This window comes from Clavelina lepadiformis, chromosome 1 (assembly GCF_947623445.1).
Source record: "Clavelina lepadiformis chromosome 1, kaClaLepa1.1, whole genome shotgun sequence".
In the NCBI taxonomy this organism is placed as follows: Eukaryota; Metazoa; Chordata; class Ascidiacea; order Aplousobranchia; family Clavelinidae; genus Clavelina; species Clavelina lepadiformis.
This window is the reverse complement of record NC_135240.1, coordinates 18,704,197-18,729,284: the sequence shown is the minus strand read 5'-3', so window position 1 is coordinate 18,729,284 and position 25,088 is coordinate 18,704,197. Positions and strand designations below refer to the sequence as shown.

Below are 25,088 nucleotides of genomic sequence, written 5' to 3'. Positions count from 1 at the left end.
TGACGCCAACCGCCACTTGTCTACCTCAGGAATCAGAGTGCTTTGCACTGATATGTGTTGCTATATTGGGCGTTAGGCTGCATACCGTAACAGATTATGAACGTACGATTTTTTTCCGGTGAAATAGCGACAGGCTATAATAATCTATCATTGGCAAGAGTTAATATTATTTTTTTGGTTATAGGCTAGTAAAAGGAAGAAAAATCCTGTTCATTTATAGCCTAGCCTAGTTTTATTTCGATCAAACAATGTCTGCCAGAAGTTTTTTTGTTTGTTTGTTAGGATGATATACGTAAAAAAACATCAGTGATCTAAAAAAACGAATCACTTTTTACAGATCAGTGATTTACATTGACGTTAGCAGGCGGCAACTAGACTAGCTAAACCAGAAAATTTTCATCGGCAGGAATAGGCTAGGATTTTTAGTATAAAGTGTATTTTGTTGACAAACCAAAGACTTACTCAATGTCGGAATTGGTGGATGGCTCACTTTCTTAACCATTTCTCAACAAAGCAAGAATTATGAGCAATAAAAAGCATCTCAAGCAAGAGGAATCTGTGACTGAAGGTGAATGGTAACCTACGGTATTAGGCAGTGGTTGGATTCAAACATTTTAACATCTGGTTCTCTAACTAACAGCATGCCATATTGGCCCGGGGCCAAAATATACAGATCTATACATACTCTTGTCAATAACCGGTTCCCATGAACCGGCTGAATCTCACCACTGGTATTAGGCCTAGTCCATTAGTGCCAACTGGACTGCATACGTCGACAGTTCGGCGCGATAGCGTGTACTGAAGGCTCAATTCTTTATTTATTATATACTGGCGTTCACACAGCCAGCTTTTTTATTTATTATAAATCAGCGTGAAAATAGACAAAATCGGCATGCACATTGATAAATAATCTCGTGTGTTCAACTGCCACACTTTCCACTATGGGGCCTAGTAATAGACCCTTTTTGAGTTCCTGAAATTTGTTTAGGTGGCAGAGTTTTATCAATCTCCTGTAGGCCTACGTAACAATGGAAATTCTTGCCCCACTTAGATTTGTTTTTTGAAACACAAGCGTTTAGGATTTTGGATCATAAAGATTTCGCTTAGCAGTTGGGTTGCACATGAATTATTTTGGTAGTTGATCAACTGAGTGACAGTTCATTTGAGTGACACATTGGTAAGTACTGTTCAAACTACAGTAATGGGTTAGGGTTAATTATGTCACTCGAATGAATAATTTATGTCATAATTATGTCACTCAAATACTGTCACTTAAATGAACTGTCACTCAGACGATATACACCCAATGTTTTAAGCGATAAAACAATATTGAATATATGTTACCTAGCGGTGTTGCACGCAGAATATTTTCCAATGGTTAGCACAGAATTATCTTATGCCCATAATGATACAATTGTGTTGTATTCTACATATCAACCTTGTGTCCAGGGGCGAATTTAGTATTGTGTTGAGGGGTTTGAAATTTTTTGAAAGCCTGAAATTTCTGCCTGTGCCAACCCCAAAGCTGCCCAAAATATGTAGATCACTAAAATTTTGCCCTTTCGTGCCTCAAAAGAGTTTTAAAACTCCTAGAAATGATTCGTTGTTATTGTAGACGATTTTTAAATTTCATAAACAACTATTTTGGAATGCCATATAAGCCGCTTTTTTATGCTATGCAAGGTCCAGCCAAGTTTAACACAATGTCTGTTTTAACATTTTTCTTTTTATAAGTAAACATTTGCTTTATCAAATGCCTTGCTTTTATATGGATTTTGCATCTCACTTGCTCCATACAGGTGTTAAATAATCTCTAGTACACGACGCAAGTTAATTATGAATGGTTCTTGTGATCTTCATAATAATAATTATTATTCAACACAAAACAAAGAATAATTTTGAGTAATTTAATCATAATAGCAATGCTTTGTAATTATTACACAATAAAACCTTTGTTGATTTCATAGACGTTTTGCTTAGGTTAGCCAGAATAAATCAGTCAAATAGAATTAAGTAATGTACTTGTGATAAATACGTATCCAATCAGTGACAATAATTATGACTCTGAAACTAACATGATGACATCCTGCAGGTATGGAAGAAAGGGTCTATTACGCTAGGCTACAAAGTTGTGATAGAAAAACTTGTGATTTTAGGTGAAGAAATTCATTTTTCAGTCATCATCAAAAAGAATGCCATTAATTCACCGGAAAATATTGTGAATCGCAAAAAAATCGGTAAAAAGCTATGTTTCACAGTTTCTTGTTAATCTAACTTAAATACAATAAGATTGTGAGATGCAGAATCTCCCTACTGTAACGGGTGAGTCTAATGATCAATGTCCTGCTATAACAATAAAATTCAGCAAGTTTTTTTTAAAATCTACCAGACAGTGTGTTACAGAGAAATATATTTTTGCCCAATAGCGGAATCGTCAGTTCCTTATTCAAATAGAATGAAATCTAATCAAACTTAACTTATCAAAGCTAACTTAAATGTTATAACATAATAACTTGAACCTTACCTAAATATACCTTCTAATCTAAATGTAACCGCAATAAAACTTTAAACAACTGAAAATAAGTTTTTGCATACCTTTATCTTTAACCTTTAACAACCTATCTTTAACAACAGGCTGCATGACCAACATACAGTAAAATAGTCACTTCGTAATCAAAATCATAGCAAAAGTTTTACCGCTGTGTAGGCTCTGTAGCTGAGTGGTTCGAGTACTGGCCTCGCAATAAATGCGGCTCAGATTCCGTTTTTTATCTCAAGGTTTTATCGATTATCGCAGTTAAGTTATGATGCCAGTTGTAAAACAATCAGCCTCCCACGTAGCAGGAAACGTTTTTCCGCTTACTATGGCATTGTTTGCACTGGAGACATTGCCTTTGTTTACAACGCCACTTTCAGTACAATGCAACATGATGCGTGAGGTGTCGACAGCTAGTCTTGTACCAAAAAAAGTTGTCTAGGTAGCTTCAGTGTATAATGCGCAATTAAGTTGCCAGTTTCGTTTTTGTTTTTTTGTGCCCTTGTTTTCTCTTTCAAACTTTGTTTTTATAAGTCACGCAATGAATTTCTTGTATTTAGTTTTTGACAATAACGGTAGCAATGAAACTGTAATCATTATTGTAAACACAACTTTTGAAATCTTATGGTCAGGTCAGATTAGGTCATGTGTTATAAACTTTGATTTCTTTCCTTTATCTCGTACCGCCGTTTTCACATGATTTTTAAATTTGCGATAAAACCGTACATATTCCACATCACAACAACAATAAAGCTGATTCTTAAGTCAGGGGAATCCCCAATTTTTGTGAAGATCCGATCTGGAATTTAGATAGTTTGGCATCCATGTAGTACATATTACACTTCATTTATAAGTATAGTTGAGAAGTACTGAATTACTGTCCCGTTGTACTTTTTCAGTTACCGATACTGTCGGTACGTTTAGAAAAAATACCAACTCCCTTTTCCGAATTACTTCTATCAAGAAAGATAAGTTGGGGGTTACTTAAAAGTACTAGGTACTTTTAAAGTGATTAATTGAAGGCTTTGAGAAGTATGTTTTTCGAAACCTAATTTTAATTAAACCATGATTCCAATTTTAATGCTTTACGAGGTGTGTTTGAAAAGTATCCGACCTTTTCTATTCCATATGAAAGTACTGCCACCTGCACCAAGTTTTTTTTGGGATATTGTTACGTCACTATTAATCCGTACGTGTGAATCATTTCAAGCCGATCGGCCATGTCATTCTCTCTGTGTTAAGCATTGAATGCAGGTATACGGTACGTACTTTGCGATTTTTTTTTCATGCAAAATCGCATTTCAGTGACAGAACTCATCAAACAGAGACATTGCATCGAGTTTTTCCAAAAGCTTGGTGATAGTCAAACTAAAACAATTCGAAAGATTTAGTAGGCTTTTGAAGAGGCCAGGCTAACTCAGATAAAGGAATGGTTTAATCGCTTTAAAGATGACCGAATGTCTGTGGAGAGCGAGCCACGCTCAGGGACTCCATCTACAAGCCGAAACGAGGAAGTGGTTGAGAAGGTTTGCCAATTAGTACTGCAAGATCGTCGTTTAACAGTACAAGATATCGTTACAGATGTGAGAATAAGCACGGGTTCAGTTCATTCCATCTTAATCGAGGATTTGCACCTGCGGTGAGTGTCCGCCAAATTCGTTTCCGAACTGCTGGCAACAGAAAGAACTTCGGAAGGAAATTACCCTGTACATGATTAATTGTGCAAACCATGACCCAGAATTTATGAAGACTATATCATCACTGGCGATGAAACATGGGTTTGTGGTTACGGCTCAGAAACCAAGTTTCAATCCTCACAATGGAAGCATGTGGAATCTCCATGGCCCAAAAAAGCACAAGTTCGAAGCCATATGAGAGTGATGATAACCTGTTTGTTTTTATTCCTGATGCCTTGTGCATCACGAGTATGCACCAGAAGGCCAGACAATCAACAAAGAGTACTATTTGGAAGTTCTAGGTCGCCTTTGTGAAGTGGTGCGAAGAAAGCGGCCAGAGATGTGGGCAGCAAAGCATTTTCAGCTTCACCACGACAATGCAACCACTCATTCCGCTCATGTGATCCAATCCTTTCTGGCCAAAAACTGCATGCCACTCGTTCGCCAGGCTCCTTACTCTCCAGACTTGGCACCATGTGATTTCTGGCTTTTCCCCATGTTTTAAAACCACACTAAAAGGGACATGATTTCAGTAACGAGACGAAATTATAGAGAAATCGCTGGAGGAGCTATAGAGAATTCCGGAGGAGCAATTCAAGAGATGTTTCGAGAAGTGGAGGAAGCGCTGGGAAAGGTGTGTGGACCTCCGAAGGGGATTATTTTGAAGGAGATTAAATAATATTTATGGAATACATTGTGTTGTGTGCTTTATGCCAAAGGTCGGATACTTTTTGAACAGACCTCGTATGTTCTTTTTTAATCACCTCTGTTTATAAGTTATTTGTTCAGGAAAAAGTAATTTCGGTTATGTTTTGTTTAAATAAATACATATAATACATTTATATGTATTAAATATTAATTAATAATACTTAAATATAATACATTTAGGCTAGGAGGCTGTTCTATGTACAAAATTAAAATCTTAATATCTCAACAAACGTTAAGTTTTAACCAAAACAATTTACAGAGTTTTTAATCTAAATGTATTATCTCAAAAAATGCAATAAAAAATTCAGTTTTGTGTTGTTTGCCTAAGTCGCCAGTTTTTCTGTTCCGCTAGAGGTGTCGACTTAAATAAATTCTTCTATATCCGTATGTAATGTATTGTTAAATTTCGGTTCTGCACGATTGATTTGATGGAAACCAAGGTTACTCTAAAGAGAATAATTTAGAAATATGGAGCAAGTTTATCTGTGTTAAGCCACCAGACATTGACAATCAGCTAGGCTTGCAAATATATTTGTTCTTTTTTTCTGGCTAAAATGTGGCTTCAGAACATCTGTGATTGTATTGTGTTGTAAACATCTTTGATGACATTAACGAAAGACGCAGGACATTGTTGCAAGAGTGAGTTAAATAATATGCGCCAAAATTGGATAATAAAACATTAATAAAATTAACTTAATTCTTAAAGGGGTGGTGTTCAAACACCTGGACACCTAGGCTAGATCCACCTCTAAGTTTCGGTTATAAAAAAACAGACATTCTATAAATTGCCCTTCCAACGCAGAAAACGAATCAGCATGAAGCTTTCTGCATGTATGAGTTCCTAGATCCTATAAACTGCTTAATAATCCTAAAAGACTTATGGGCTTTGCTAAACAGCTTCATGAAGACCGAAACGATAGCTTTACTAATGCGAAACATTATGGATCTGACTTTAATACAAGATAGCATAAGAGATTTTACATGGTGAGCACTGAGGTGAGGTGAGATCTACACGACACCAGCATGTAAAAAAGCAACTAAACAAAGTTTTATGTAAGCCCAAGCGTTACTGACGCACACAATTGTGAAGATGGGTATCTGATATAAAGCGATAAACTAAATATTAATGAAGAATTCTGTAAACTTAGAGGATTGCTTAGGCCTAGTATTATGGCACCTACGAAAACAATAAATACAATCTTTGGTGTATTTTCCAGATAGTAAGAAAATAGTTTGCTCGGTGTATTGTCATGCAGCTTAAACGCAAAGAAAACTGTCGTATTCGCACACACCCAAGCGCTGTCACGTCTTTGTGTTGGTTTTAATAACTTCTTAATTTCTGCTGCTTTTAAAAATGATCAAATAGGCCGAGCTACCAGGACTTGAAGATCTGTGGTTGTGGATGTTGGCAAGAAGCACCTTAATTGTATGAAACCATGCCACAAAAAGATAGTGCTTTGCAATATTCATTTTACTTAAAAACAAAATGAACTCATCAGTGCAATATTAAATATTAAGAAATAAAACGAGATTAAGAAAAAGGATAATGATTAATGTTAAAAGAAATAAAAGAGGCTATTTGGCCATTTTGGCCTACCCACCCTAGGGGGCACTATTCTTCTAACTGTATTAAACTTTTCACGCAATACTTTTTAAATAATATATACCAATTTAAATCGAATATATTAAAATGAAATATTTAACAAGCATATTTACCTTGGCATTGAAAAATAAATGAGACAATACGCATGTGTCGTGACTATAATCTTTTCCATTTATAATGAAGCTTCATTGTCGCTTCAGAAACAGGAAACAAAAAAGCATGCTCAGCCGGTCAGCTTGCACATAGCGTTGGTTCTTAATTATTTCCAATCAAATTTAGTCTTGACAGAGTGATCTTGTTTAGCTTGTTTAGAGTTACCCGAAACTTTCCGCCATACCGCTCGTTTTCATGAATGCTACGCATCAGAGACCAAATGTTCACCCACTGCATGACTGAAATATTTTATTTCAGTTCACCTAACCGTTTCTGGTGATGCTTGAAGAAAAGTTTTGCAAAATAAGGCTGAATTTACTAATAAAAATCGTCCCAAAGTTAGTACCTTTTAAGTGAAAACTTTAGTTCAAGAGCAGATTGAAAAAGTTACAATTCTCAAAGTTTTTTTTGCTAAATTAGTTTTTATTGATGCAGAATAGGATTTGTTTGATTTAACTTGAACTTTTTGAATATGGCCAACCCTACCAGGCGTGTTGTGATTTTTTCACTTCAGTAAGTGCATGTCGGTGAAATAGTGATTTTGTTCGTACTTCCGTATTTTCTCACTATTTCACTTTTGCATTTTTGTTTTACTTCATCACTTCCGCAACTTACTTACCTATTTCTTTAGATTAGTGTTGACCTCAAATTTGACCTTGTGTACCATATCAGTATAATAACTGAATAATCCAATACTTCCTTTTAAGTTAGAATATTTTTAACAATTACTTTGATTTTGACAGATTCAACAAAATGGACAACAGAAGACACAAACAATTTGTTGTCAAGAATGTTGTGTGTAAGTTTCTGTAGTGTTAACTTCATAAATGAAATTTTTCATTTTTTGAACTATTTGCAGAACTATGGGCTGCTGTAAATACTCATGTGAGGGTTGCTAGTTGGAGGTTGTTTTTGCCTTTAGAAATGGGTGTGACCCACGCTTAGCCCAAGTTGCACTTGATTGTTACATGCCTCCGGTCATGTTTAGCATCAGCGAAGTTGTTATCACTGCGGTATCTGTTGTAATTAAATGGTGACAAAATTCAACACAACGAAAGAATAAATTCAAGCGAATCATGTTATTTTTGATAAAAAGCTTTTAAATCCCCGTTTTTAAGTCACACTAAAAAACTCATTCGACTTAAATCAGATAGGAAAGTTTGGTAAGAGCATGATAAAAAATTTACGGTCCGCTTTGTGTGTATAAACCAAAATTAGTCTTTTGCTTTCGCAGATTCCTTGGATATATTCTAAACTGTGCGGAGCATGTCTAGCAATGTTATAGTTAACAATGAGCCAAAAAAAACTATTACCAAAAAAGGTTGATAACTACGGCCTAAGTGATTCAACTAAGTTAATAGGAAGCATTTTTCTCAATTTCAGAATCTTTCCAAGCCTGATACCATGAAATACACAAGTATGTTGGACAAACTTGCTTGGGATAAAGTTAAATTTGGAAATTTCAGTGCTGATGATTGTAAATTGAAATGGACTACATTGTCTCGGGAGGTAAGATAGTGCATGTATTGTGATGTTATTTTTTGATTCATAATTGGTTTCTTACATATACAAACAATCACAGACACATGAACAGGGTTGCATTTTTGTTTTAGGCTAACCAGGTGAGCTAGTTATCTTTGAGCTAGTGATATAATTATTACATGGAATAATATTTTGAGCAACATAAGAAAATTATTGCATAGAGGTTTTTCACCCATGAGATTAAACCAACTGCAATTACGGATTTATATACTTAACGTATTAGGTAATTCAGCAAATATGATGCTTAAGCTGCTTTGTAATCATTCTTTTAGGAAAGATCCCTGCTCTTACCTGATCTGCCTAGTAAACTGCATGCTGTACGTAGACTAACAAGGAAATTAAATTAAGACACAAGGCTTTGATTTACTTATTTTTTATGGTTCATTTTGCAAACTAATTTTAGTTTGTTGTAAAAGTGTAGCAACAGAAATATGGTTAATGCTAATGCTCTACTTGCTTATATTTATATTCTAAACCGACTCTTTTACCTCTGTGCTCTGGCTCTCGTGACTCAGAGTCAGCTCATTTAGGAAATCCTTATGTGAATAAATGATGGTGTTTATTACTGTCACAATGTAATAACTTAATGCGTTTGTCAGATTGTTATTTAGAATGGTTTATTCCAACGTGGAAAATCTTATATACAATTACTACACAGTGAGGGCACAGTGACAATTTTTGAGAGTACCCATCTTGTCTCGTGTTGTCAACAAGTTAGTGTCAAGTAATAGCTAATAAATCTAACTGTACAGCAGGTTTATTGTTAGAATCAGTGAGGGTTTAATGAAAGGCGGAGGCATAAGCCAATTACGAATTACTACTCACTATAATTACTGTACATATATATTAGCTGCAGTATTCTTGTCATTCTTGGTCATTCGGCCATTCTTGCTCAGAATCATAAATGGAATGACATTGAAACCCTTCCCAAACCGGACCAACTTGTATTCGATACATGGAATGCCATTTCTGACTCTGATATTAATATAAAAAATATGCCTTTGGAGTCCTTCGATCTTTGGATCCACATACTTATGCGAACAGGAGTTTTTCTGCTATGAACTACATCAAAAGTAGACATCGCTCCCGCCTCACAGATGAGAGTTTGCAGTCCTGCATGAAACTAAAAATATCTTCTTTCATACCTGACGCGGATACGCTGTGCAGTCACATTAACTGGGTGAAATTATTTATTAAAAGACCACTATTTGGAAAATGTACGAGTATATCGGGTGTGTATGTTTTTATCAGATCATGTACCGACGAATTGTGTTTTCCAGTCAGGTTGACAGTTGACTGCTGTTAAAATAAAAAAATACAAGTTAGTTCTATTTTCTTTATTGATATAAAAAAGAAACATACTAAATTTTGTACGTGTAACTGTAAACATTAGTTTAAATTATATAGGTAGCGTTAGCTTTTTTGTTTTAAGTAGTCAATTAGGTGCTGTGGTTCAGAGTAGGTTTTAGTTTGGTGGAAACGAGACCAAATGGTTCTTTCAATGCTAAAGGTTGCCGACACGTGTTCTAAACCATAATTATCATCAGCTGTAGTGGCAAATAAGCATCCAAATCCAAAAGGTTTCTTTTTCTCACCTTTGCTCATTTGTGAAGAGTGAATAAACTTTGGTGAATTCACTAAACAAATCGGCAGTTTGCACAGGCCGACAGGAGTAATTATAATATCTCTTTCACTACGTTGATAGGGAATAGGGAAGCTATTTTTATTTTACTTTTGTCGCACCTCATATGAATACTTCACAGCTGAAAGCCTGACACGAATTGTCCCCCTAAATGTATTCCCCATCCGTGTTAATGCACTTCTGCCTTTGATGTTGCAAGCCACAGAAAGACTGGGAAACTCCTCCTATATGAATCTCTTCAGCTCTTTCGTCACTGATACCTTGATTTCTTCTAAAGATGTGAGATGTGTTTATTTTATCACCTTCTTCACCCTGGGAAAAAGCTAAAAGTCACATGGTGCTAGATCTGGGTAATACGGAGGATGGTCGAGAGCTGTGATATTTATTTTAATTTAAAGCTGCCTCATACTGATTGCGTTGTGTTCGAGAGTATTGTCATGGTGGCGAAGACGGATGTTGTTTCTCCACAGAGCCGTCAGCTGTCTTAAACGAGAACATGCTGACAGAAATACCGATCCACTGTTTCACCTTAAGGCAAAAATTTATGATGTACCAGATTGACTCTTCTGGTCAAAAAATGCAACTAGCATCCTCCATTTCGTCACGGCTACTCTTGTAGTGCTTGTGTCACTCAAAAAGTCATGTGCACATCATCACATCTTTCCGGTAACCTTCTTGAAGAAGCTTGAAACACCTAGTTGGAGCCTTCCACAGCTTCACCGAAAAAATTTCAGTTGACTGATTTGCCAACAGCACAGGGTGCAAACAAGCGAAAGTCAAACTACACTGACAAGGGATACCAACACTATGTTACACAAAAGCTGGAAACAGAAGAACGGAATGCTTGAAGTTAAAAATATTATCACACAATGGCGCTAAGACTCAGCCAAATACTGCAAAGGAAATTAATTTGAAAATGTTGTCATTATATATAGTAACAACTAGAGTTATTTTCAAAATTAAACATTGCTGGTCAATGGTTTGAGAGGGTTTATCCCAATGTACAACTTTTTGTATGTGTTATCTTATACAAAAATCTAATTTGGTTTTCAACATGCTTCAACATTAGATTTTCATTAAAGGTACGAAAATACAGAACTCTCACGGAGCTGGTTATTGATGCAAAGGAATATTTAAGAGATCCCTACAAGGGTCAGATTAAAAAGCACCCAGATTATCCCAAGCGACCACTCACTCCATACTTTCGTTTTTTCATGGAAAAGAGAGATACATTTGCAGAAAAACATAAAGACATGACTAACCTTGAAGTTACTGCAGAACTTAGTAAGCGGTATAGAGCATTAGCTGCAAAGAAAAAGGTGAGTTATTTTATTTATCATATGTATTAAAATTAAAAATCAATTAAATAAATTTGTTTCTGTAAAAGTTTTATTTTGCATTCTGTCTTAGTTACTTTGTCATTATACCGCCAAGTATTCGGTGACGTTATATGACTTTGAATTTCCACAAGTAATACTGTTGAAAAACAGGTTTGGTGACACTTAATAACGCGACACTTAATCACGCGACACTTAATCACGCGACGCTTAATCACCGACACATAATCACTAGGACATTTAATCACGCAACACTTAATCACGCGACACATAATCACTAGGACATTTAATCACGCGACACATAATCACTAGGACATTTAATCACGCGACATTTAATCACACATTTACAATGTTTATTTACAATTTACAGCAATGTTATGCATGGGAAATGTAAGCAACTGCACGAAGATAGACTAAAATCTCGCTTGACAGATAACGGTCAACTGTGTTTTGCACGCGCAGTTTCAGTGCCTTGTACCGCATTGGAATAGAAGGTTGAGTACTAGCAATTCCTTGCAAAAACGTTGCACGTTGTGACAATAGAATAATGTTAGATATTAATATTACATAGGTTATACGTAGCAATGCAAAATGACATGTTATTTCCTGATTGGCTAATGTGTTTGTATAAAAACTAAGGTTTGGTTAGAATCTCCCCTTCTTGTCTCTACACATAATATCAGTTTTACCTTCTGGACTGTTCATTACTGAATTGGAGTTATAGTTTTGTTTAAATGTGAAAAGATGATGAAAATGTTTCTATTGTGATACAACTTACTTCGGACAATATAACAATTAAGTTAGACTTTATGAAGCTGGTGTTGATTTAAAGAAACATTATAGAGAAAGCCGGCGCAACGGAGTCAAAGACAATTGTCGGGGAGTTCTAAAAGAAAGACTAATAGCCTTTGGCTTTAGGCCAACCTTAAAAGCAATCCACATCGCCATCCCCACAGAGAGATGCACACGAGCTTGAATTACTGAATTTTCCTCACGCTTTTCCGACATCCAAGTGATTATGTGTCGCGTGATTAAATGTCGCGTGATTAAATGTCCTAGTGATTATGTGTCGCGTGATTAAATGTCCTAGTGATTATGTGTCGCGTGATTAAATGTCCTAGTGATTAAGCGTCGCGTGATTAAGTGTCGCGTGATTAAGTGTCGGTACACCGAAAAACAAGACTAAAAACAACTGAAAACCAGTCTCAGCCTATGTTTTGTCACTAATCAGATAATTGGAGGAAGTATTTTTTCATGCAGGAAAAGTATCTTGAGGAATGGAAGAAAGAAACCATTAATTTCCAAACAGCTATGAAAAAATTTAAAGAAGATCATCCTGATTATTTTGCTGTGGGCCCAACAAAACCACCGGAACCTCATACACCTATGATTGTATACAAGGAAGAATTTTATGAAGAATATGCTCGAAAGCACCCTAATGTAGGATAACAATGTTTTATTTTATCACTAATCAATTCATTGTTTGAGAATCTAATCTTGTTAATGTAACACATGGAGTGCTATTCTTCAATTTCTTTTGTAACTACACAAAAAAGCAAATAGTTTCTTGGCATAAAAATATTTAAATGTACTGCATGTATAATTATATCCGCATATACTTTTAGTTATCCAAAAAAGAATGTTGTGAAGCGTTGAAGAAGAAGTACAAAAGTTTACCTGATGACAGAAAGCAAAAATACATAGAAAAAGCTTTGAAAGAACAACAAGACTATAAGGTATTTTCATATTGCAATACCTTTACAGTGAGAGCTTAATGTTACATTTTCTGCTTTTTTATTTGGTATCTGCCAGGCAAGTTGAACTACCTAACGTTTATGGGCCTTATTGTAATGTATATACAATATACAAGATGTCACAAGGGCTGCACCACCTTGATTCGTATTTGAAAGTAAGGTACTGCATTTTCTTGATAAGAAAGTACATAAAAAGTTTCTGAAAAATACATCTTAAAACACCTTGTCTTAACAAAGGAGACTTGAGGAAGTGAGCATAATTACTAAGTAACAGGATAAGCAGTACTGTAATTTTAGTGCATACGCTACTTGTCCAATTTATTTATTATTGCAAAGAAAATAGAAGGTTCCCTTGAAAAAAAGCCACACTGCAAAATGCATTTGAAAAAGTAGAAGCTGCACCTTCTGTTTGAGTAAATACAGTAACTGTAATTATCAAACATGAACGATCGAACAATAAACGAAAACTATCCCAGCAAAACCTCAAATGTTAAAATTCAAAAAAAAACTTCCACTGCAATACTAGGTCCACAGCTGTGTTTGAACTACGCTCTTAAACAGTTATGTGATGGTGATTTCAGCTTAAGAGGTTCCCTTTGCAATACAGTGTGGCAAATCTTTTTATTAGCAATTCGGTATGCTTTGATGTTGGCGTGTATTGAATAAATACGAGATGTGGCCATTGATTTTAGAAATAGTGTTGAATGTAATTTACAATGAGATTACGACACTAAAACATGACATGTTCAAAAAAAGTTAAACGTTCCTTGTATAAACAGTCTTTTTAATAATTACCTTTATTTCTTTAAGGTTGCCATGGAGAAGTATTTGGAAAGTAATCCTACTGTGGCAAAGAAAAGCAGTAGGACAGTTTTAAACAAGTATGAAAGAAAATTGAATGACAAGAGCATCGGGAAGCCGGACAAACCTCCATCGTAAGTACTTACGTGAAAATATGGTCCTAAATGATCATGGAATACTGTACTTTTGAGTTCTTACATTAAACACAGTATGTGTATATTGGATTGAATTATGTGATAAAACATGTAAATAATAAAGTCACCATATCTGAGGACCCACGTATTGCACCATTTTATTCGTTGCACAAAATTCACAAAACCCTGCCCTAACCCTGGCTAACCAATTGTTTCCGGCAATGGTACACTCACAGAGATGATATTTGGCCATGTAGAAGGCGTGTTAAAACCTTATGCATCCGGAAGCAGCAGCTACATCCAAGACACCACTGATTTTCTCAAAAAAAATCGCATTGGTGAGAGATCTACCTGATGACACCATCCTTGTGACCATGGCTGTGAAAGCATTATTTACAAACACTCCTCAAAAAGCCAATCTACACGCCATCCGTTGTAGTCTTTCACCTGATCACACCTCTACCGTTACCAAATCTTTGACTAAATTTATTTTGGAACACAATTAATTCATTTTTGAAAACATAATTTATCTTCAAAAGAAAGGCACAGCTATGGGAACTTGAAAATGATATAAAGTGGAAAAATATGATGCGGTGAATGGTGATGTTTAATCTTTGCATAAATTTCCAAAAGGTAAGAAATCCTGGAGAGCCTAATCAATTTGTGCTGCTGACTAGACGAAACTTTAAACGGCCCTTAGAGAAAAGTTTGCAGTTAATATTTCCATCAAAGTTCTTATTACAAATCCAGTTGTAGACTCTCTTCTTTTGGCATAGGTACTTTGTTGTTATTTTACTCAAAATAGTTTTTACCTATCTAGGCTAGTTCGTGTTTGCCAAGTCCTAGACCTATTAATGTTTTTGCTTCTTAAAAATGTATATTTTGAAAAACAACTGTTTAACTTGGTTATGGTTTAGGGCCTGGAAGTTTTACAGTTGTTTTATGTGGACTTCTGTCCAAAAAAATTGATAACCATACCTGGTACTAGCTTAGCTTATTTGTGAGGATGAATCCTACTTTTGCTACTAGCAGCACTGGTTATCACTTCTATAGGTCAGCACCAAGTGACTTACCTCTGGGATCAAGTATAGCATCCAAGAGATTGTACCTTACTTCCACAAAAATGCAGGATGTGAACAGGTTATGAGTGCAAAAGTTGATTTACAATTCAAAACCTCTTTTCCGGCGTAGAGGGTAATTCATAGTCAGGAAGATCTCCACAAATTGTAAATATTGTGAATACAAATGAATTTCTACTAACTACATTTGGACAGTGTGGCATGCAAAAGATGTGGCTGCTTACAGTTTAACACAACTGGTGTATCCAGGGTGTTTGAGCAATTACATATTAATTAATTATATCGGTTTGGAATTAATGCTCAGGTATTACTATAAATCTGACCATATTTTACATTAGACCTATCTTCAGGTTTTTCCTTCTGTGTACTGTGTACTTCTGTGCGTGTACTTCAAGTACCTCACCTGATAACTACAACTTGCAGGACAATATACTCCCTTATTAAAGACTAATTTCTTGCAAAAACAATCCAGTGATATAGATCATATTTCTGACAAAACCATTTGCAACTTTACAACGTAAAATTGTGAATAACTTTTTTACTGTATACATGCAAAAAGCAGTTTCTAATTTAGCTACTAGCTGGTCATTTTTGACTTGCACAAAAGTTTTATCAGGAGCTCTTTAATTGGTTAATTAATTATATTTCTTCATAGAAATGGATATAACTTATTTTGTACGGAGACAATGTCCACGCTTAAGTCTATGTTGAGTCAAAATCGAATTATTGAATGTGGAAGACTTTGGAATCTCAAATCTGCAGAAGAAAAGCAGCACTATCACATACGTTATTTAAAATTAAAAGAACAGTATAATGAAAATTATAAGAAGTTTTTAAATGTAAGTTTGATGCTTATGTTAATGGATGTTTAAATGTTTGAAATTATGTGGTTTGATTGTAGAAGTGATTGAACTGTGCTTACTATTGATGAGCATATGTATTTAGCATATGGTTGCTTGACTTACGATTTGATAAAGCTGTGTTAAACTTTGTAAATGAAATATACAAACATAAATAAATCTCCATAGTAATGAACTAGAAAAGAAAGTAATGGTTAAAGTGTATATACTGTATGTAGTCACTAATCAAAAGTTCTTTAATTATTTTGTGATGTTACTGGAGTGCTCAAGTTTCTGTACTTTTTGAAAAAATAAAATTTTGGCACAGTCTGTGAAATTCTTCATTAGCTTTTATTATAGTTGCTTTGCTTTGAATTTTAATTATTAGAGTCTTACACCTGATGAACGAAAACAAGAAAAGGAACAATCTCAACCAAAGAAAAGGTATTTAGATATTTTGATGTTTGATAGTACATTGTTGTTTCAAACAGTTATTTGCTGCAATATTGCGTGCAGCAAATATCATGTAGCGACTGTCTGTTATTTGTTTATCTGTTGGTGTTAGATTGGGTTGCTACCTACCTTAATGCCAACTCAACACTGGAATAATCCAAATTTTGTAATAACAATCATAACTAAAACTTTGGCCAATGCTTGAAATTTATTCAATACTAATGCTCGAACTAACCCAATCTCTTAACTCATCTGAAAATCTTGTTCCTGTTAAAATCAATTTATTTCAATCAAAAATAAACAAAAAAAATTTATTGAAGGCAAGCAACAAACTCAAATACAACGGGAAAATTAATCAAGTTAGAAGCAAAAGATAGTAGTTCTGAAGATTCAAGTGATGATGAATATGAAAACATCAGTGATCATTTGAATGACACTTCAGATGATGATGAGGATGAAGATGATGACAGTGACAGTGGAAATGATGAAGAGGATGATAGTAAGTGAGGAGAGTGATCAGCTTGATAAAAACCAAAATCATTTCTAAATTTCACGGTGTATGTTTGTGTGAGTGTTAATTACATTAGTATTTAGATGAAAATGAGGAAGATGTTATTGATGAAGATGCAAAAGAGGAAAATGACATTAAGAGTAAAGTGCTGGTGGGTAAAAGAGTGTTTTTACCTGGCTCATCTTGTTATTAATTGTTTTTAATTTTTTCTTAGTTACCAGGTCTTGCCCCTGTAAGACCAACTACTCCTATTTCTGCACTCTTTCTTTATCAGAAAGCACATCGAAAAAAGGTTTGCGATATTACTTCGAATATACAACAAATTGTATTACAATTTTACCTTGTAAAATAAGAAACAGGATATAGTTTGGCACTCTTAAGGTGAACTTTATATTTTTTGACATGTTACCTTGTTTGCACATTATTATTGGTTAAATGCTGAACTTGATAATACAGAAAACAATAGACTCTTGACTGGAACCAAGCTATGTGCGACGACTTAAACGAGTTCTATTATAGTGGCCGGTTGGCACTGGTCATCTGTTTATGCATAACGCATTTTTTGAAAAAGTATAAAATTATTTTGCAAGTTTTGTATCGCTTTCGATGTTTGAATATTTGTTTGCTTATAAGTTGTCTCGCAGCTTAACATTTAGTTTAAGTGCATTTTTACTGAAGGTTTTAGTGACTTGTCTATAATGGCGATAATGATGATGACATTATATGATGTTATATGTCAATTCACTAAGTCCCTGTGACGTGCCTTTATGCTATAATTTTTATGCAGTAGTAGGTTTAGTTTTGTACAAAACAAAAATGTTTATAAAGACAAACAAATGAAAGCTTCTATCTTTTTTGTGAATTTTAGGTGGAATCTCAGTATCCTCGGATGTCATCTGATGAAATTACTAGACTTCTTGCACGTCGATACCATGAATTGCCAGAGCACAGACGCCATAAATATGCACAAAGAGAAAAGCAACAGAGAGCATTATACAATGAAAAAATGCAACAATATTTGTAAGTTTTTACAAGTTGATCATGAATCTGTATACAAAATCTTTTTAAGCGTTCTTAAACATTATACTATTTGTACTTGGTGGTTGAGCTAGAATTTCTGTATTTTACTAGTTTTTCAAATCTGCCTTATTTTCATTTGTACAGCTAAGTTGGATTATTTTTGTCTATTTACATTAACTTAGCATGACATTTTTAATGCATTACGGCAATGTTTTATTAGAAAAACCGGTACGAAAAAGAATGGTACGGAAACCAAAAATGATCCACCAGTCCAACCTCAACCAGTAACTGGAGAACAACTTTATCATGAGAAATGTGCTTCGTTCTATCAAAAGAAGTTTAAGGTTTTTGTACAAAATTGAATGCTTTGTTTTAGCTCACAATACGTTTTGCACCTGTAACTATTTTAACCATGGGTTGTTGGTAATTTCATTAAACTGTTTTCAGACTCAGGCAGAAGTGGAAGCTGCATTAAGGACTTCATGGAGCAAATTTAGTAAAGTTCGTAAACAACCATACATCAAAGCTGCACAAGAACTAAATGAAAAAAATATTGCCGCTTATCGTGTAGCAATGGAAAAGAATAATTTTGTTGTGCACGACAGTGTTAGTGAGGTATAATTAATAATCATGTATGTTGCTGCATGGGTTATTTAGTTTATTGTAAAATTTTGTATAACATGCACATTTTGTATTTGTTTGTATGATTTTAAGGAATACAGTACCGAAGGAAAAAGTAAAACCATGTCTGCAAGAAAAGTGAAGCTAGATGGGGAACCAAAAAAGCCTCCACCAAATGGTTATCAGCTCTTCAGTGCAACATATCTTTCAAAACTCTCACATTTGTCCCAAAATGAGAAATTTAAAGTAAGATAATGATATCTTGCTTTATATCTGCCTCAGCTAGAAATGCTCATTAATTCAAAATTTATATCGAAGTAAATATTTCTGAAGTTCATAGCTAGCTCTTGTAACTTTTCCTCGACTCTATCAAACTAAGCAATTGCTTTTACTACAGGAAATTGGGCGAATGTGGAAAAAACTTGATCCTGCAAAGAAACAAGCATTTGCCAATGAGGCTAAGAAAAGCAATGATAAATACAAGAGGGAACTTGAAATTTGGCTCAAGGTACTTTGCTTTTGCCTGCGAAAAATCGCTTGGTAGGACAAATTCTTTTCACATTCTTTGTGTAACTGTTAGCGATGATACTATTGCAGCAACTTCCTCCAGATGTTGTAAAGCAGTATATCGAACAGCAGTCTAAGAAAAGAATAAAAAAAGTTCGTGGTGATGCTGAATCATCACCAAGTGACAAAAAAATTAAGCTTACCAAGGCAGAAGAAGATCAGGTATGATATGCATTAAGAAATATACCTTAATGGTATTTCAGATTACATCAAATTATATCGCCAATTCATAAAATTGCACCCCTACCAAAACTTCAACAAGGGGGTGCAACCTCAAAATGACGTCATAGATCAAAAAAAAAGGTTAGATGCTTTCATTGTGCCCAAAATACCGCCTAGAGAAACTCCAAGCTTTTTTAAATTTCAAAATGATGAAACAATGAAACATCCTAGAAACTACGCTTCTGAAAAAAATTTTAGAAGCTTGAAAATGTATGTTTTCAGCACTAATAACTCCCTCCCATACTCTTTGGTGGTTTGCTTTAATACATTTCTCTTTAACATGCTGTTTGGGCAATGATTGGATCCAGTCATGTGATAAGGAGTTATAAGGCGTAAATTAGTCACATGCCAAATTCAACACAAATCTGAATCTTGCAGGCAGATTCAGATCAAAATTTTGTCCACCCTCTTTTCTAAAACAACTTCCTCGCACTACATAATTTCAAAAAGCATTGATTAACTTCAATAGTGAACGAAATCCCAACTACATTAAATACTAGAACTTCAAAATCCTGTAAGGATTTAAAACAAATCTGCAAATTTTTGATCCACTATAACAGACGAGTATCAATCAAGATTTAAAAGTCATGTTTCACTCAGATTAAAAACTGCAAGTATTAGGGTAATTATGAAAAAGGGAATTTGGTAACTTGGAATTATTTTATGTTGCATTTTATTTCATATGAGCTGTATACATTCAGGATGTTTTTTTGGTAAGTTATTACAATTTCGGGATATGTCAAGCCGGGGAAGTGTCTGTTGTGGAAATTGTGTGCATTTGTGTATTTGCTTTATTTGGTAACGTATATAATTGTTCAAAAAGCAATTCTAATACTTGAAAAAGTTCTGCATGGAGCTTTCTGAAAGTTTACACTGATTTAGCTTGTTTTAGTCTATAATTTGTAATACTAGTGTTTAAGTCTATAATTTCATAAATTTCCAACAAAATTGCCTGTCTCCAGCTCCTTCACTTGCATGTCAACGTTAATACTAAATATTTTGGTCAAAGAATATTCCTTTTATCAATTTTTATGTTAATTTTTACGTTTTATGTGCCTCTTTGCTATTTTACATACGACAATTGGCAGTATAATTCCCAAGGTACTGTCAAAATTGCTCCTACCATACTACCCTATGCTTGGTCTAACCACGTTTTTTTATGGTGTTAGATTTGCTTGACCATATATGTTCTATAGGAGTTTTATTTTTTCCGGAGCCATTGTTTTATACCACTGTATTTTGGAAAACGTCAAATGTTATTGCTATGTTATTGATGGGCCTCGTGTGACTCTTAAAATGTAACAAACAGATTGAGTAAACAGAACAGACAAAACTTGATTTTCTTTTGTATTAATAATGTAGGCAAGATTACACAAAACTTTACCACCTTTGAATATGTGAAATATCATTTTTCTTGAATAGCATTGTTATTTTAGGAAACTAAAAACGTTGATCATAGTAGTTCCAGTGAATCTGCAGCAGACAGTGATTCTTCAAGCTCTGAGGACGAGGTAATTCCGAGATTTTTTACACGTTAGTCAATAAATCAGTGTTTTTTGTACGTTTAGTATGCAAAAAGATATGTATAATGCATCTTCTAGTAATACGTTTCCTATCATAACTATCCTCAATTTAAATGAAATGAACTGCTCTAATACCATTGTGGTGAAAAATATTACATTATATATATCTTTATTACAGAGCGATGACGAAGACAGCAGTTCAAGCTCATCGGATTCTGACGGGGACGTAAGCAGCGGGAGCAGTAGCAGTGAGGATATGTCATCTAGCTCACAGTCAGATTGATTAATGACGTAACTTGCAGCAGTCAAGGTGTAAGAGATCACTAGCCGGCCGCTGTTGCATGATGTTCTTCATTTGGATCATAGCTCGCTGGTTTTTAGCGAACTCATTGCATACTACAAACATCATCGCACACTCATTGCTTCAAATATAGCTAGATTTTGAGCAATTCTGTTTTGTGATAATGGCATTTTGTTTCTGCTATCATTGTAGTAAGCATTTTTAACCGTGCTTTTAAATGGTTATCTTTTCGGAAGTATAGTTTGATAACTTTCGTTATAATACTGCATTGTATTTGTCACTGCCTATTTTTCTCCTATCTTTTTACCACGATTTTCAAGAATTGTTTTAATACAAAATTGTTTGGAATCACTATTCTTCGTGCAATTACACCGTCAGTTGTACGCCTGCGACGTATGTTTTTGGACAACAATGGAAAAATTTGTTAACAAAGGTTTTTGTTGCAAAATTTAACAGGAATAACAACCAGTGAAGTTGTAAAGTTAACAACAACACAAAACAATTTGTGAAGTTACGTGCCTTGTACATGAATTAACAACATGTTTCACAACTTTTTACTTATGGCATATGACAATAACTAGTTCCAAACATTTTCTTCTAATTAAGATCATTGCAGTTTTTTAGATGATACAAAACGACTAACTCTTGCAAGGAAACATCGATCATTCTGCACTAAGGTTACCAAATACCAACCTGGGATTGCTGTGGATGGCAGCATAAACTTTAGAGAGTTCAATTAGATAGACTTCAAGTTCAATTTATTCTTTTATATGATATTTTGTCCTGCTATAAACTAAACTTACATTTTGGTTATTTATTAACGGTCGTTATAACGTCTATCAGCAAATTATATTAGAAAGTAACTTTACCACCGTAGGTAGTATGCTCAGCTCGTTATTAGCTTACATATAGGCGGCTATGATATTTGGTCAATAAATAAGTAAAACGTTGATTTTCTTTATTGAGGGTTTAATTGAAGAAATATTTACGTTAGGTTTAGTTTACTATGTTACAACAATTAAGCTGGGATAACAAGGATTAAAACTGTAAAAATAGCCTTGAACAAAACATGTTTTCCGGAGTGGCAGTGACAGCCAATACACTTAAGCTACAAAACGCGGAGGATTGGGGAAACCGGAAGGAATTGATACAAGAGTGGGTTGTTACAACTCGTTTTTTGCTGTAATGAATCTTTTCTTTCGCTAGAATTACTATCACGGGATCACTTTATTCGCATCCTTGTAGGCCTAAATGATGTTAATTTTTGCGGATTTGAATGTTGCCGTAGAGGTGGGAGATAAAAGTATGTTTTGAGAGTTAGAAAGAAAACTTTTGCTTTTCTGAAAAATTGTCGACTAAAGTTGTAAAAAGAGCACATCTTGCCTACTTTAAGATCAAATAAGGTGACCAAGATAAAAGTTGGGCACCACATAAGGTTTGCAAAACTTGTGTGGAAAGTTTAAGATGTTGGACTCAGGTGAAACAAGTACATCTTAATTTTGGATTATAAATGATTTGGAGAAAGAAAAAAATCACACAAATGGCTTGAAGAACACTTTGTCTTATCTTAACTTAAATTACCTTGTAATGAAATGATTGTTTATCGTTCCTTATCCTGTAAGGGCGACCACTTCAATTACAAAGTCTGTCTGTTGAATTGTTGTCCTTGATGATAAATGAGTCTTAGGTCGTTGTTTCGCTTTTCTTAATCTTAGAATTAATTGTTCACCATGACAACTGTATAAACTGATTATATTGTTTCTTGTTTAAACGATTATATTAAGTAAAACATTGTGACAGCTACATAATAAAGTCGACCACTTTCTCGGGTTAACTTCGTAGACTGTGACGCAATGAATAGCTATAAATGAAAGAATAACTCACGTCACGATTTATAACGATATACAGGAAGTCATGCATAGGCGACACGTAACGCAATGCTTTGCTTTGCCGATTTCCGTATTCTATGCGGCATTCGATTTGCAAGCAATTTTATAAAATCATCACAACCTGTTGAATTACACCATGTAACAAAATTTTGCGAAATTTTTAGTTGCCAAAAAATGTTTATGTATTGTGTTTTGCTACTCGGAACTAATCACAAAAATGCAAATATTTTTCCTGAAGTGTCCTAAATTTTCAAGAAATATCGCTTTTTCTGATTTTACCCAAAATTTTTCAGTATTAATAAGCATTATTTTGTATAAGACTCACAAACACGCTAACACATAGAAGTATTGTCCATAATATAGCCTGGTAATGCATTATGTAAGGATCCATATTGCAAACATTCCAAAAAACTTCAGAAGTGGTTTTGTTTGCGTGATTTGCGTCTATGAACTGAGAAATCTTCTCGTATTATGACCACAAATAAACCCCCATCATGTTGCGACTCCACCTTCCTTGGTATCTTCTTTCCATATCAGAAATGTCCTGGTGAAACCTTTCATCATGTTCTTCGCTTACACACCCATATTTGGACTGAAAAAATCAAGGTGAGAGTGCAGGTAATGCATTTTCAAGGACATACGACATCCCAATTTTTCGTATTCCTCCATCAGATTGTTCACCAAAACTTTATAGTCATCGCTTCGTTTACTACCGAGAAAAAAATTAACTACTTCTCGAAATGCATTCCATGCTTCTGCTTCTCTCGTAGTCATTTTATTTTCAAGTTCTTTACACTGGAGCATAAGTCGAACCTCCACAGAGTTGTATCTAGCATGGTTAATACTTTCAAGAAGAAACTTTACATTTTTGTAATCTTCTCTCATTTGGACAGAATGGTCAACGGGTATAGATGGATACTGGTTTCTATTGTTAAGGAGGACACATTTCAAACTTCGGGAAGAACTGTCTATAAATAGGCGCCACTCCTTTGGGTCATGATCGAGCTATTCGTATTTCTTCAAAAAGGTTATCAACATTACTACACAAGCAAAGAGAGCCGGTCACAGAAAAATACCTTGAAAATCTTTCATGCCTTTTTCTCGACAAAGAACATCGACATGACGAATCTAATAAGTTCCATTGTTTCAACCTTGAAATCAGAAGTTCGGCATTTGACTTAGTGAGCCCCATGTCTCTAACTAAATCATTTAATTCTTGTTGGCTTGGGAAGTGTGGTTCTGAAATCAAGTCTGTATGAGATATGTTGAATTCATCATCTGAGTCTTTTTCAATATCTTCAGACCCTGCTAAATCTTCTGGAGCTTTTTTGCTCGGTGGTTTGGGCAGTGGCAACTCACTGCTATGCGGAACAGGTGCAATAGAAGACGGTATAGAAGGATATACAATGTCACGTCGGTTTTTAGTTCTTCTAAACCTTGAAATGTCAACCATACAGAAATAGCAGTCATCTGTATGATTTTGGGGTTCTCTCCAGATTCTCGGAATAGCAAATGGCATCGAATGCCGGTCTCCTCTAAGCCAGCCATCCAAATTTGATCGGCATGTTCCGCAGATCACACGAGGTGCCCAGTGTTTATCTTGGTCACCAATTTTCATGCCAAAATAAAGTTCATAAGCGTAAGAAAATTTTGCTTCTACCTTTATTCTGTATTTCACTTGCTTTAAACTAATGTATAGACCACAGACATAGCAAAAACAATCAGCAGACAGCTTACATTTACGTGATGATGACATCCCTCAATTTATCGAGAATCACGCTACCTGTAATTAACCTGATAAGATACCAGTAACAATAAAATAGCCAATGTGGCAACCTTGATATACTGGCTCACTGAGACTATGCCAAGAATGATCATTGTTACGATACAGGCTACAATTATGAAGTTAAAATGTTGGGCCATAGTGACGTCACACTGCACCAATGTTATAACGAATTTACAATCAGAGTTAGAAAAAACAGGGTGCTGAAAATTTAAAAAGCTTAAAATAACATTTTTATACAACATTTGAGACAAAAAATTGCCAGAAATATGTTTTACTCAGTAATATGTTTCAGAAAATATTAAAAAATCGTCACAACTAAATTTTTGTTACATGGTGTTATCTGACTCTATTGTTGCTTGCGGTTAGAATACTCTAAGCTTTTGTGAGCAGA

General features: G+C 34.7%; 1 protein-coding gene across 1 annotated transcript; it reads left to right on the top strand.

Annotated features, from left to right (window-relative positions):
- The first annotated feature begins 385 nt into the window (after positions 1-385).
- On the top strand, positions 386-21,376 carry LOC143453465 (nucleolar transcription factor 1-like). The gene is made up of 20 exons (XM_076954813.1): positions 386-568; positions 7,420-7,475; positions 8,060-8,185; positions 10,943-11,179; positions 12,458-12,637; positions 12,823-12,933; positions 13,762-13,886; positions 15,621-15,804; positions 16,193-16,248; positions 16,578-16,756; positions 16,852-16,919; positions 16,983-17,060; positions 17,637-17,788; positions 18,009-18,132; positions 18,236-18,403; positions 18,503-18,655; positions 18,807-18,917; positions 19,007-19,138; positions 20,635-20,709; positions 20,900-21,376. The coding sequence occupies exons 1-20, from the start codon at positions 523-525 to the stop codon at positions 21,002-21,004; spliced, it is 2,466 nt and encodes an 821-aa protein (XP_076810928.1). The 5' UTR covers positions 386-522; the 3' UTR covers positions 21,005-21,376.
- The last annotated feature ends 3,712 nt before the right edge of the window (positions 21,377-25,088 follow it).